The sequence below is a fragment of the Urocampus carinirostris genome, chromosome 12, assembly GCF_059441175.1.
Source record: "Urocampus carinirostris isolate Australia breed hairy pipefish chromosome 12, RoL_Ucar_1.0, whole genome shotgun sequence".
Taxonomy (NCBI): domain Eukaryota; kingdom Metazoa; phylum Chordata; class Actinopteri; order Syngnathiformes; family Syngnathidae; genus Urocampus; species Urocampus carinirostris.
This window is the reverse complement of record NC_142360.1, coordinates 12195478-12210602: the sequence shown is the minus strand read 5'-3', so window position 1 is coordinate 12210602 and position 15125 is coordinate 12195478. Positions and strand designations below refer to the sequence as shown.

General features: G+C 39.3%; 1 protein-coding gene across 2 annotated transcripts in view; it reads right to left on the bottom strand.

Annotated features, from left to right (window-relative positions):
- Positions 1 to 5112: 5112 nt before the first annotated feature.
- The window catches only part of LOC148354954 (cadherin-2-like), an 87858-nt gene continuing 77845 nt past the window's right edge, over positions 5113 to 15125 (bottom strand). For both annotated transcript variants that reach the window (XM_088348936.1, XM_088348937.1), the window contains 5 exons: positions 12689 to 12928; positions 12116 to 12349; positions 11337 to 11476; positions 8324 to 8491; positions 5113 to 5555 (listed from right to left, as the gene is read on the bottom strand). In XM_088348936.1, coding sequence (XP_088205062.1) covers positions 5349 to 5555; positions 8324 to 8491; positions 11337 to 11476; positions 12116 to 12349; positions 12689 to 12928 — 989 coding nt within the window. In that variant the 3' untranslated portion in view covers positions 5113 to 5348. The remainder of the gene's footprint in view (positions 5556 to 8323; positions 8492 to 11336; positions 11477 to 12115; positions 12350 to 12688; positions 12929 to 15125) is intronic.

Here is a 15125-nt window from a genome sequence, read left to right as displayed (position 1 = left end):
ATACGGGAAGGGGGAGCAGACGTGGTCGAGATCAAAACAGAACGTAGCAGGAGACAAACGGGAGCGAAAAACTGGATAGGCGAAAAAGGGCTTGCCATGTAAAGACAGAGATTCGCACATGGACCGACAAAAGGGGACTGACAGGACAGAGTTTAAATACTGACAGGGAGCTAATCCGTCAACAAGCTGCAGCTGGCGCCACAAGGGCGGGGCCAATTAGCGCCATGGCAACCATGACAATTTACATACTTTTTTCCTTATCCTTAATTTTGTTTTGTGTTCTATTCAGTGATTTTCTGTATATGATTCGTAAAAAAAATCTTAAATCCGAGAGTGTGTGTCTTGAAGTATAGTTGAAACCTAAAGTGTGTTGAACCGTCAAAAACTGTGAAAATAATTCATTAGAATTGTTATACAGCTAAACCTTTGGATTAAGTAAAAATATATATATTAAAAACTCATGTTTTGCTCCAAAAAGCAAGACAAGTTTAAAAAGAATAAGACTGGCTCTTCAATTTCATAGGTAAATCAATTTTTTGTTCAAATGATTTAATGACAACCGAAATTTGCAACATTTTTGTGTATTATTTCAATTCATCTTGTTTTTTTTATCACTCGTAGGCGCTAAATAATACACACTCCCTGTGATAAAGTGTAATGAATATATTTATATAGATATTAACATTCGATTCGAGTACGCGTGGAAATGATGGTGAAAAATTGCAACTTGCTCACACTGAAAAGCAAGAAACATGCAAAAACATTTTAATGTGTAATCCAAAGAACATGTACAAGTATCGCGATGGCTTGCCAACAACGAGAAAAAGCATAAAAAAAAATTGGATAGTTTACATTGAGAGCCATCCAGAATGTTCCTTTGCGCCAGGAATGCGAACAAGGCCAAGAATAAAAAAAAAACAATACGTATATCCACTGTCCTTCCGTTTGGCGAATTTGTGAGCTCCCCCTGGTGGTCGACCGCGACATCCGCTTACTTTGTGAAATAACAAAAATAACTTGGTGTTTACTGTACATGTCTTCTCACTCCCAAGAATAAAAATGAGAAAAAAAAGATTTATAATTTTGTGTGCTGCTTTGATTTGATTGGACGGTAGTTTGATATACTGGGATGTCTTTTTACGATCTGTTTAGAAAAGTGATTGAGTTATTTTTCAACCATTACTTTATACATTGAGAGTAAATGATTTCGATTAAAATTTTAAATCACACCATCTGATTTCATAAAATTTTTCGATGTGGTTCATGTTGTCTTTTTGTGGCTAAATGCTAAAAGTGGCTACGTTTACATGCAGATCATATTCAAATTGACATCTTTGTCATGAGTCACCTGTGCCCGCTCCTTTGGCGCCAACTGCCTCGGACTCTGATTGGCTCCCTGTCCCAATTTAAACCCACTCTTATCTGTCCCCTTTTGTCAGTCCGTCTGCAAACCTAAGTTAACACTATGCAAGCCTTTTTCGACCCTGACTCTCACCTGGTTTTGCTCCCGTTTGTCTCCATTTTGACCTCAACCAGGTCTGCTCTCCTATCCCGACTTGCGACCCGTTTTTGATCCCGACCACGTCTACTCTCCCGTTCTGGCTTACGACTCATTTCCGACCCCGAAAACATTTTTGCTCTCCAGTCCCGGCTACCGACCAGTTTTCCCGTCCCTTACACCGCCATCGCTCGCTACGGAAGATCCACTTCCGTGTTCGGATCACAAGCCGGGTACGAGAGCGAACACCGGATAGTGGGCGCAGCCCTTCCTCGTTCCTTCATTAAAATTGTGGTAAACGGTACGCAAGTGGGTCCTGTTTCTGCTCTGGTCTTGACGGTCTTAGTTCGAGTTTTATGCAACCGTTGGGTTAGTCCTCTCATTTTGCGATTGCTCCTGCAGTATACACATTTAAACAATGAGATTGGTAGTTCAAATACGCAATTTCACCCAAGATATTTCTATGCCCCAAAAACTGTGGTACTTGTAGAACACAGACATGGGGATACACGGAAATTACAGCTTATTTGCTAAATAAAAGTATCGTGCGTATTGGTCGATTTCCCCAGGTTATTTCCATTTTATTTTCTGTCCAAATAGTGAATGAAAATGCTACAGTTGTATATATTCATAGCGGATAAAACTGTTGTATCCTTCCACTTATAGTGTGAATCTATACTTTTGTAAATACATGAGATGCTGCACTGAGTTGACTTTTGGAGAATGGAGAAAACAAATTCCCTAGAAAATTAAAATGACCTCTGATATATTTTCAGTACCAGTCCATGGGCTAGTCAAGTCACTGGACCACTAGATGTCATTGTAGGATCTAGTTTAACCAAAACTACTCTTTTTTGCCCAGTCTTTTTGAGGTTTTGGGGTACTGGTGGCATTAAAGATAGCTGACTAATAGGTCCCCTCTCTTTAGTTGAGGCTCATGGTATGTAAAAAAAAACAAAAACCTAATTCTTAACCTATGACTATTTAAAAAATGCATGTTTATATGTTTAAGAGAAGTTATGGTCTAAATGTGCATTTCATACTTTTATACCGAATATTTACTTTTATACTCTTACTTTACAAGGTCAGGGGAAGTTCTCAGGCACCAAGGGATATGCCTCTGATTAAAAAGCTACAACTTGAAAGCCACTATGAGGCCTGCTAGCTGGGGATTCAAGATGCCCTTGACACATTCCAAGCAGCTCGAAATCTTGCATTTCTTCTCACAGAGACGCATTGTGTTTACAAAGTTTCACTATCCTATTGCTCATTTATTATGCTCGCACGCCATCCAGCGACAAACACTATACACTGCATTTAAATATGTGATTCCTGTCTAAACCAATCAGATTCATTTTGTGTGTTCATATAAACCAATCAGATGTGTAGTTTCCTTCTTGTGTTTTACAATAAATGAGCCTTCTGGTAGAGGAGCGTGATTTTTCCCTGATCTGATCCTGGAAACACGCACCTCCGAAGGAAGTGTGTTCTTTTCTTCTTTCTACCACAATCTCAAGTTTTAACCTTGACAATATGATAGTTCATGTACTTTTGCTTATCATTTAAAACCGATGTATATATATTTAATGAGGCGCGATATAGTTTTTCCTGACCCTTTAATGTAAAGAGTTAAACGCAAAAACTACGTCCATTAGACGTTGCTACTGTTTCACCCTAGTAATCAGAATACGCTCTCTTTTCAGTCTTTGTTACGTGTTTATATTTTTATCCTGGAGTGCCATGTTTATACAATGTACATTGTTATCAATGACAATAGTCCATTCTACGCTATTCTATGCTATTCTATGTAAACGATTCATTTAGATTTCTCCAGAAATCCAATATTCCGTTTTCAATCGGTTAATTACCTGCATGTAAACGTAGTCAGTGTCCTAACATGAATGTGCCAGGTTAGCACCATTTTGTTTGTATTTCAAGTCTAGAGCAAAAGTAGAATTGCACAGGGAAGCTGGTACTATTTCTTTGACTTTTCAAACTGTCCGTCCAGTGTTTCTTCATAAAGTTTCTGGCACACCATATTGGGGCTAGTTCTAGCTTGATGAGTACCTGGCAAATTTTTCACATTTTGAATTGGACACATGTGCAAAGTCATTCCAGTGGTAGCCTGACAAAGCCAGATTGTGAAATGTTCAATTCGGGAACAATATATTAATATAGGAAATATTATATTTTGATTCATAAATTCAATTAGAAAGCTTTTCAAACTTAACCCCTCTATTCAATTAAAAGAACATGCAGTGAATTATCTTTTAAAAACATAAAAATATTTTTTTTAAGTAAAACAATTTGATAATGAATACCCTATTTTTTGGACTATAAAGTGTACTTTTTAATCCGGTGCGCCTTATAGACCAGTAATAGGGCAAATGCAATGGGATATGCATAAATGATTCAACATACTATAACCATTTATGAATTAATCAATTCTATCAAGTTGTGATACAATAACTTTTGTTAATTTTATGTTCTATGAAAAACATTTTTTTTTAGAATTTCAGTTTTTTTTTTTGTTTGCAAACGCGTTCTTACAATAGTTTTAATTTCATTAACCTTATAGTCTGGTGCGCCTTATACACTGTTAACGGAAATACCTCACAGACAGGAATATTTTGAGAAGTGTGCCTTATACTAAGGAAAATTTGGTACTACTTTTTAGTTTGAAATAAAATTTAAGAGCATTTAATTGAATTAAAATGTACTCTTAATAATTCAACCATTATTTTATACCTTTCTGTGTATAATAAACACATTCTTTTGATGAAAATATGTCACCTAGTGATATTTTCTTATTCATTTTCCTACCATTTGACATAACTGATGTAGTAAATTGATCAAAAGTGCTCTCATATTTATGTTAACTAATCATCATGATTTTGAATATAATGTTAAGTCATTTAATTAACATAATATTTTGAATATGTATTTGATTAAAACTATTCAGTATTTCCATCAAACTAATTTCATGATTAATGCGTCTTTCTAATTCTCTTAAAAAAATTGAGAACTTTTAACTGAATTAAACTGTATTCCGAATGATTCAACCATTTCATATCATTTTAGACCTTTCTGTATATAATAAACACATTCTAGAATGAAAATATGTAACTTGGAATTGGATGCTGTAATTCATTTTCTTACTGGTCAGTAAGAACTAATATAAATTATTTAAATTATTCTTATGTTTATGTAAATTATGTAAACATATTTTAACAGGGAATTCATATTCATAATCGATTCTTTAAAAGAAAAAAGTACAAATACATTTACATTTTTATACTCGGAGTAGAGGCAAGGTGTTAAGCCCGAGCCCGGTCCGAAATTTGAAATCGGACAAAAACACCCCTCCTCTTCACAAATGAAATACAAAAATTCTGGTTTTCTTCAGGCTCTGGATGTCTGGAAGTTATTAGGCCAGGCTCAGGCTGATTCTGTCTTTAATTTTTTTTAGGCCAGATTTCACCTTGGGATGACTTTGGCCAGTTAAACTGTAGTTCCTAAACCAATTTTATGTTTATAAGTATCAGTGTCATTTTCGCAGAATTCTGTTATGTACAATAAATATATTTCAAAGTCATTTACGATGACGTAGAAAAAAAGATTGATATTGTTGAAGGTGGGCGGCACCCTTGTGGCCCGGTGCCATCTTTTGCCACAACTTCACAACTCCGAATGGATCAGAGCCAGCGCAAGCCAAAAAGAAGAATGTACATAAAGGCACGTTTGACTTCAGTGTTCACGTGAGATTCATGTGAAAATCCGCGTGGCCGCCACGTGTCCCAAATCAAAGCTTCCGAACCGTGGCTCGGGTTTCGGGTGTTGGGCGTGGCCCTCAGTCGTCGCCGGCCCCGTAGAGATCGGCCAGCTTGCGGAACCTGGGCCCCCAGTCGCCCAGGTAATCGTAGTCCTGGTCTGCACAGCTGGAGGCCGAATGCAGGCTGCTGAGCGAGCCGGCCGTCGAACCTCCTCCTTCGTAGTCGAAAACCAGAAGCGAGTCGTACGGTGGCGCCGTCGGGTCGTTGTCCGCCGCTTTCAGCCCCTGGCGTCAACATTTGGTGAATGTTAGCGAGATGCATATGCATATTCAAATCAACCTTTTAACTCTGGTCATAAGGGCTGGGTATCGATACCACTTTCTTGACTCATTTCCTGTTTAAAAGAGCTGTTTTGGAACTTCCGCTGCTGCCATTTCCTTGCTTTAGTCATTGTTTCAGCCTTTGTCAAGCTCCTCATGTTGGATGATCATGTACATGCATTTCTTAAATATGCTCAATTAAACTCTTCTCTTCATTTTTCTAGGGGTTTGGGTTGGCGTTTGGACTGTACTTTAAACAGGTCTTTTCTTACTTTCACCATTTTCATGCAAAATTTATAAATAGAAACAAAAAAATGCGGAGACTAGCATGGCAGCTTTTTGTTCACCAAAATATGAACTGTACTTCTGCAGCTGCAATCCATTATCTCCACTCCCTTATTGCAAGTGGTGACAGGCAGAATACACCTGCTTGAAATGAACTTCACTGTTTAGGCCAGGATCCATTTACCCCGTCAACTATTACTGAGAGCAGGGGTGAGAGAGCAAATTTGTGTCGTGCATGGCGGCTCATTTTTTCTCAATTCTTTTTGCAAAAATGAACTGCTCCTAAACAGCCACAATCTATAGTCCAAATCCCATATTCCTATAAGCAGGGTCCAGCAGATCACATTTTTGTCCGTCATGGCATTATACCAGTGGTTCGGGTTGTATTCATTACACTTTACCATAGGTTTCTATCCCACCCTATACAGAAATTTCACTTTACCATCCCACTTCAGAACAGATAAATGTTGTATCCCAGTGGTCTACTGCAAAGTCCTGGGGTGATCCTTCACCTTTACACTCGCTCTGCAGTTCAACCGACAGGAAACTTAAATTCTCCTTCGCGTGTTTGGACGAGCCGGTCCGCTGCAAGTAACCGCTGGGGGATTAGGCTGCGAAATCCCGAAAATCTTTGTGGGCGCCCTCACTTCAAACCTCTGGTGACCCATGCAGACCCTTTCCCGCATCCTGACAGGCGAGCGCTGGCCCCGCGTCAAACTAGATGACCTCCTTGTTAAGAACTTTCGCTGGAAGAGACCTGGCAAAACCCATACGGACCAAATCGCTGGGATGGAAAATTGTGCACTTGAGTTTGAGAAATCCTACTGTATGTCACTTTTTTCAAGTGCAGTTTTTCAGTCAGTGGAAACTGCCGCTTTAATTGGAGACAAAATAAAGAGATTTTTATCATTGTGAAAATCCTTCAATTTCAGTCTTGAGGTTTCATTTAATAACTGTGGCGATGCCAAACATTAATAAGCGTATTTCATAATTTGCTGATTTTGAAAATGTTAGCCTTTCATTTAAGATTCATAGTACTTAGTATTACTGTAATAGGAATGAATAATACGTAAAACTGACCTTATAGAAAAACAATAGGAGTATAAGATAAAAATATATCTATGTATATAATAAATAGGGAAAATAAATATTGATTTAATAAAAACAATAGAAATGGAACAAAGCATCAACTGGTTGTGATTGGGGGAGCATGGCAGCCCAGTGGTTAGCGCGTGTGCGTCACAGTTCTGAGATCATGGGATCAAACATTCCTGTGTAGAGTTTGCACTGTGCCTGTGGGAGTTTCCTTCAGGTACTCCGGTTTCCTCCCACCTTCCAAAAATATGCATGTCAGGTTAATTGGCCGGTCCAAATTGTCCCTAGGTGTGTATGAGCGAGCAAATTGTCTGTCCCTGTGTGCATGGATTTTGCCTATCACGGGTTATTTGCGGAATGTAACCTCCCGTGTTAAACGAGGGATTGCTGCAATGGTTTGTACACTTTATTGCAAATAAAGTATTTTGATTATTCAGTAAATTAAATGTATAATTTCAGAAAATAAGACAGACCATGTGCACATGTTTTTGCACAGTACAGCTATGCTTTCTTTTGCAGTAAATATTTGTGCGGGAATTGTGGGGCCTGGACAACAGGGGGCATCATACAACACAGACTGTTTATGGTGCAAGATTTGGGTCATGCCGGACAGACGATGTCTGCGTCTCTTAAGAGGAGATTCCACAGATTAAGGCAAGTAGCCTCTGTTTACCCACACAAGCAAGCGCACACATTTCGAATTATAAAACACACACAAGGAGACTAGTAGGGTGACATTTTAGAGGTCAAACGTTTGCTTGCTTATCACCAGCATCTCTGCCCCCCAGAAAAAGGCATCCAGAGCGGCTAATATTGCAATAGTACCAGATAAATCTTCATTTGACACCATACTTGCTGGTACTTTTCAGCCTTAACCCGGTTTGAAAGTCACCTAAAACTTTGGCGTGCTAACACAGTGGTCAGCAACCACCAGGCTACAGACCTGTATCGGGCTGTGAGTAGTTTGGTACCCGAATAAATTCCGTTATTTTTTTTACCCCGTTGTTTTTTTAACTGACACTGCTACGTTTCAGACTGAAATTCAAACGGGGCTTTCAGGTAGTACGTTCAAGACAAAGTTTCCGGCCCGCCAAAGATACGGGGAAGAATAAATCATACTTAACATTTTCCTTATAGCCAATCAGTATGGATAATGGTCATCTGCAGCTCACTACATCATGTTAGAAAGATTTTCAACAAACTTGCCTTCTATAGAAAAACGTTTGGTGACGTAGTTGGAGGATGCACGGATCCCTAAGTCCAGAACACGACACGGAGACCACAGAACACTAACAAGCTTTTTGCCGGGTTGATTCATTTGGTGAGTTTGATCAAACAAAAAAAGCACTTACCTCGTGGATGAAGTCGCCGATGTCTCCGGGATGCGGTGCCACCGACCTGATCGGGTAGCGGTGGTCGTGGTGGAGCGGCCTCTCGTCTAGACGTCTGATTCCCACCTTGGCTCCACACTCGCTGTCCACCATCGCGTCCGGCTGCTGCAGCTGGCTCAGGTCATAGTCCTAAATGCACACAATTTCAAAAACATCAGTGAAGTTAGAATGGCTGTGCGCCATCAGAGCATAACCTGATTTCATTTGTGAAACCATTTTTGATTAGCATTTCCCTTTTTGGCAAGTTCATTGGCACATGAGAATGGAAAACCCAAAGAGTAAAACTGAGTCCAGATGGAGAATGAAATCTTAAAATGGGAATACGAACATCCCAAATATGTAATTGTTGAAATATATAAAGATTAAACTTGAGAAAACATAAGAAAATGGAAGACTGAAAGTTGAACCCCTTACTGTTCCTATAAAATTTGCCTGAAATACCAATCCAAGACGTACCCTTGGAAAATTGAATGCTGTTCTCGAACAGAATAAGCAGACAATTGATGGTTTTGGTCTCTTTTGAAAAGTAACGCTGAAATTTTGTCCCAAACTGAAATAATCACTGCAAGTGCTTGTAACACCGAGTAATCTGAGTTGGACCCCACATAAATATAATGTTTTTTCATTCTTGCCTGAATTTATTTTTTTTGCAATCAAATGTCTGCAGATAAGTGTGGCGTGGGCATCTTAGCTAAAAACAGGTGAGCCTTAAGCCAGTTTCTTGTCAAATTTGATCACAATCTGAAAAACTAAACATTGTATTTTACTCGTTTTCCTTATGGTAGGTCTAGGCATTTACAAAAGTGGCCGTTTAGAGACGACCAGTTCACAGCCCTAAAAGCTATGTATTCGTGTATTTTACTTTGGCTGATTTTTAGACATTGTAAAAGATTTGTAAATGTTTGACTTCTCTTTCCAGAAGTAAATTACTGATTGTGCACACTTGGACCTCGGGTTGCATTTAGGCACGTTTGTTTTCGGATTCTGATTATAATACAACTCGTAAAATTGTGTAAATTTTACGTTGGGAATTTCATTGACTAACCCACATTTAAATTGGTCACAATTGGCAAAGATTATTGATGGTGAATTGGACGCTTTTTTTCCAATACAAGCTCTTATAGGTTGTCACAGGCTGAGGCCAGGGAATAAAAGGTTGCAATTGGCCAAGAGTAGTGTCAATAAAATGGTCAGAGCCTAACTGTTATATGGGATATCTCTGACAAATCTGTTCATTTTTGAATGAAATGAAATGATCTGCATTTATATAACGCTTTTCAAGTCAATGACTTCCCAAAGCGCTTTACAATGTGCTCCACATTTCCCAATAGCGGCCTTGTATTGCAGCCATGTAAGACGCTAACCTGCTTATTGGGGGTATTAGGGGTTCAGTGTCTTACCCAAGGACACTTCGACATGTAACACGGACGAGCCTTCGAACTAGAATCCTTTGATCCCAAGACGAGCTCTCTACCTCCTGAGCTACTGCCGCCCCATTTTGAAGGGGAGTTTTGAGCCAAACAGACAGATTACAACAATCACTGTCAAAGGAATCAGTAATGCTTTTAGGTAGACTTTTTTTTAATCCATCATCATTATCATGTGTTTTGGAGTAAACATTTTATATAGTTTGGATGGATTCACTGGACTCTCGTGAATGAAACCACACTATATTTTCTGGGAATCGTGTCATAATTAGAATTTCCCAGCACTTTTGCTAGAGCGATCCCGTTTTTATTTTTCAGATATCTTGTTTCAGACTGATAGTGAATTCCAAGAGTTTAATCTTTCAAATGATATGTAGCATGACATATTTTAGTGACTGGTGACATCGTAAAGAAACAACTTTGTTGATCAACAACATTCTGACGGCCCACTGGTGGTTAAAAGCTGCCTTGCTCTTGCTTTTTTCTGCTTAAAATATGTTGAGTCAACAAAACCAAAGGCGCTAAGTCAGCTTTTTCAATAGAAATTCATGAATTAAATCAAGACTGTTTGGAAAGTCGAGAGAGCTTAAAAATGCTGATCACCAGCTGTTGCTTCATGGATTATTTTCCATTCAACTGCAGTTCTGGATTCTGTGTTTTCATATGTAGATCTATAGTTGAACGGCTTGAAGGCTTTTATGAAGATGCGACGCTACTTTCGCATTTTCACTTATCGCGGAGGTTCTGGTCCCCATTAACCATGATAACAGAGGGATTTGTGTATATAGGATACCAGATGAAAACATGATCATCACCCTTGTTTTTTTTGCAGATGATACAGATGTGCCAGATGCCATCGCTGGAAGTTCAACTTTTCACTGGCAGCACAGTGGAGTTGGGCCAAATGACGTGTCTAAAATTAAGGTTCTTAGATTTCTTAACCACTGGGGTCATCGGGACACAACTCTGGACAGATTTCTCCACTGATGATGGTTATGTGGCGGCTGTGAAAATGTTACTACCACGCAAGTTAAGTGTCTTTCTACCAGTAACACACTAATCACAGTGCAGCAATTGCGTAGCATTTGCTTAAAAAAAAACGTTGATTTGAATACTAGACAATAATACATAAACTATTACACCAATGTTAAATTGTGTAAAAAATTCAAAGCTCGTGACATTTGTATTACTTTAACAGGGTGGAATCCCTTCATAGATTGGTGCCGTGTTCTTCCGGCATCCGGCCGCTACGCTCTGGCGTGTTATTACCTTGCTCGTACAAAACAACTAAGTTCTATCTACTGGTCAAATATCACCCATTGGGGCTTTAACTATATATACACACACCGCATTATTCTGACTATAAGACGCACCTGATTTTAAGGCACGCAGTTATTTTCTATCACATATAAGGCGCACTGTTCAATAAGGACAGCAATATTCTATTTAAAAAGACATAAAAATGTCACAATGAAAAATAAATCGAAAAAAACTGTGTGGAATGCGATTTGAATAAGGAATTAAATATTAAGACCGAGTGCATGTACCTGGTCCTCCTCGCCGCCACCTTCTTCGTCATACTTGAGGATATTGTCACGCACATCGTCCTCGGGGTCGATGAGGAGCTGCTTGGCCTGACGCTCTTTGTCTCGCCGTTTCATCCAAATACCCAGCAGCAATACTAGCACTGAACACATGCCATCGAAGAATTGCGTCAAACACTTTGATCCCGCTATTAAAATGTTCAACATTTTCTTGTATTCTAGTTGTTTAAGGTTGGGAAGGATGTGAAACCCAACCCAGACTCCCAACCTTAACACCATACCATGAAAATTCAATTCCATCATTTTAACCAAACCCAGATTGAAACCTAAATCACACTTCAAACTGTGTTTGGAACCGTATTCACTAGATTGAAAACAATCTTAAAAATTCTTGCTAATATTAAAAATCATAAACCATAGTTTGATACCCCAATTTTAACACCTACATACTCAAATATAAGTCTACATGGCATATCGGTCCAGCCCCTAAAATTGCTTTAAAACAGACACATACTAAAACAAAATACGTAAGCATTTAAAACTCCATTTTTATGTCGAAAGTGGTTCCTAGACAATGTTATCACTGCACATCAAACTTTCCATCACTGCAAGGTTCCAGTAGATGAAGCTAATGCACCATAAATAACCAATGGGTATTCAACATTGTCAATAAAAATATGAGCATTGCTTGTTTTTTGGTGAGTATTTCTCCATTTGGTCTAAACTGGCATAGTAAACTAAAGATAATTTGTAGTATTTGGGAGGTCTGCCAAATACTTTACCGAGCAGTACGATGATGCAGATGAGGATGCCGATGACGGCGCCCATGCCCAGGCCGGCGGCCATGACGCGCTGCACGTCCACGCAGTCTCCATGACGGTCGCAGCGGCACACCTTTACGCGCAGGTACGACGTATTGGTCATGGGCGGGTTGCCAGAGTCTGTGATGATCAGGGGCACTTCGTAGATGCCATGTGCCAGGGGCCCCCGGCGCAGACGAAGCTGAGCATACTCGCCTGCCGGGAATAAACCGCCGCCATCACAAATCGTTTCTTTTGATCGTTGTCGTCACTGTTTTCCACTTTTCCTTCCACTTATCACTAACTTTCTTGGAAGCCATCCTTATGGCCAAAAGGCGACAAATCAGACTAATTCACAATGAAATTCAATGTGGTGCCTCTCAAACACAAACAGAACTGAACAGGGTTAATAGATAGGGTGAGGAGGTAGCACCAGGACACGGCATGGCCTTGGTACATTGGGTGGCTATGTCTAACCTGAGTGTGTTTGCCTGCCAGAATCAACCACTGCCGTCACAAAGCATGTCTTTTGATGAAATCAGTCCGATGGCTTACCGCTCAGTCGGCCGAGTGTCCAGTTGCGCCGTACGTCAGAGGAGCGGGCAGGAAGCTCGAAGGCGAAGGGTCCAGCATTGGAGCCGAGGTCCGGGTCAAGGGCGGTGATGTTAATTCCGCCTCCGTTGGCTTCGGGCCTTTCGCACATCTCAACCTCGGGAGGGAAAACGTGTGGTGCATTGTCGTTGATGTCCATCAGGTACAACTGGAGGGTGCCTGTGCCGCTGGCTGGTGGCATACCTGTACAGGAACAGGCATATACGAAGATAGTAAACAAACATGCAATATTGGGCAGAGGGAAGGAAAGCTACTGGACTAGTTCTAGGTTTGATGAGTGATAAAATCAATAAAAGAAACACCAGGTCATTTGAACTAAAGCAGTCAATTCAATGAACAAGCTGATAGACAATATTTAACATAAATTATCGTAAAAGAACACTCTTACTCGGTTTAGGGTGTGTATCAGAAATTTGGTTAATCTTATTTTATCAGGCAATGCATCCGGCTTGTTGCCTCTGGAGCTTTGTTGTCATTGATAGAACACAATACTTTTAAAATGGCGAACCCCAGTAACACACCATTTGAGGCAGCTCCGAAACAGACAGCAATTTTAGTGAACAGTGGTTTCGTATCGCTCATTACTGCTCGGATAAATATGAATTTTGCCTATCCTGTCGCTGGCGACCTTGTGACTTTTTAGTCAGATCCATTATAGCGTGCGTTCCTTGTTTGCCTTTTCATCCTTTTAGGTAGACAATTGTGGCTTTTCTGTTGTGTGCGAGTATGTGCTGCGAACACACTCTGATTCTCAAAGTTGAGCAGTCGACAGTCAAGAGCAAAGGAGGGAGGGTAAAAAACCTGGCCAAAACTTATCTCTGTATTTTCGTCTTTGGTGAATCACACCGTCACTGGTGTCAAAACGAAGGTTTTTGTTGAAAACAAGGGATTTGTTTTTTTCAAGTAATGTTGTGCAAGCGATTGCTAAGACAGTCATAGGTTCTGTCCAACGTCTACGCTGGCGTGCGTGTTCTGCCCGCAGCGAGCAATGACGAATAAAGTTCTTGTACTTGCTATGATGTTTTTCTTAATACAACACTTTATTGGAAGAGGGAATTACAATAAGCTGTTCGCTAATTAAAATAATCAATTTTTTGGGATAATTTCGTTATGTGATCAAATATTTACTCTAATGTGTTTCTTATCAAATATTAATATTTAATTTAAATGTTTAATTATCCCTTTATTTATTTATCTATCTATAACACACATACACACAGACACTCACACACACACAGTGTTTTGTGATTTGGCCTTTTTGTGCACAGATAGAGGAAGCACGGTAGTGACATTCTGTTCCTCTCTGGCTATTTTCCATTTTCCACAGACAATTGTTTTTTTCCGTGACTAGAAAGAACGATTATGAAGCAGAACTAGAGTAGGAATTTGGGAGCATGGGGAATAAATGCAAGTATTGTGGTCGGCAGACACTGCAGAACTGTTGTGCCAATCCCGGAGGGCAGACGATGGACAACCAGTATGCAGTCAATATCAGCAAAAACACGACACCACGTTATAACACAATATGTTGCTGCATACAGCAGGTTTAGAAAATAAATCAGCAATAATCATCATTAAATTAGCCCTAAACTATTGTTTCCTCAAGAGGCTAAAACAATCACTATCTAGTCTCAAAGCACTAACTTAATATTGGTATTTTTGCCTATTTATACTGATATTGTTTTGATCTTATCTGTCTCTTTTAAGCTTGTATTATGCGTTTATCCTGGAATATCACATCTATTCTTGTTGTAAACAATGTTCTACGCTATTTAGTCAACGACCATAAAGACAATTCGAATTATATTGTCTATTGATTTGCAAAAATGATCTGTATTTATATATAAAAAAAATAAATAATCCACCACACCTTAAAGGTGTGTAAATTAGGAATATAACTACTTGCTGCCACCATCTTCTGGCTGAAATCATCATTGCAGCTCCTTTTGTTGCGCGAGCAAGTATATTGAAATCTTAGACGCAGTCGAATAAATTATTCTTTTTTCATCTTTTTGGGCGGTTTGGGTTGGCATTTTAGCTGTCTTTTTCTTACTTTCATCATTTTCATGACTATATACGTGATAGTATTAGTGCCACCCCACCTATCCCCTCTCCCTCCCTTCAGCGAAAAGCGCCTTGTGGCCAGAACACGATAAAAGTAAGATTAAAGCAGATAGGCTCGGCAGAAAAATATATAAAAAGGCTTTTTGAACTCAGAAAAAATACTTAATTTTAAACTTTTTAAGGACACCCAAAACTGCGCACCCCCTCTTTAAAAATAGAATGCGCAAAAAACAATGCACACATATCATAAATTTACAATAATGCACTAATTGTGCGCTGTTAGAAATGCTCATTTTTTTAATTGTAAAAAATGCTT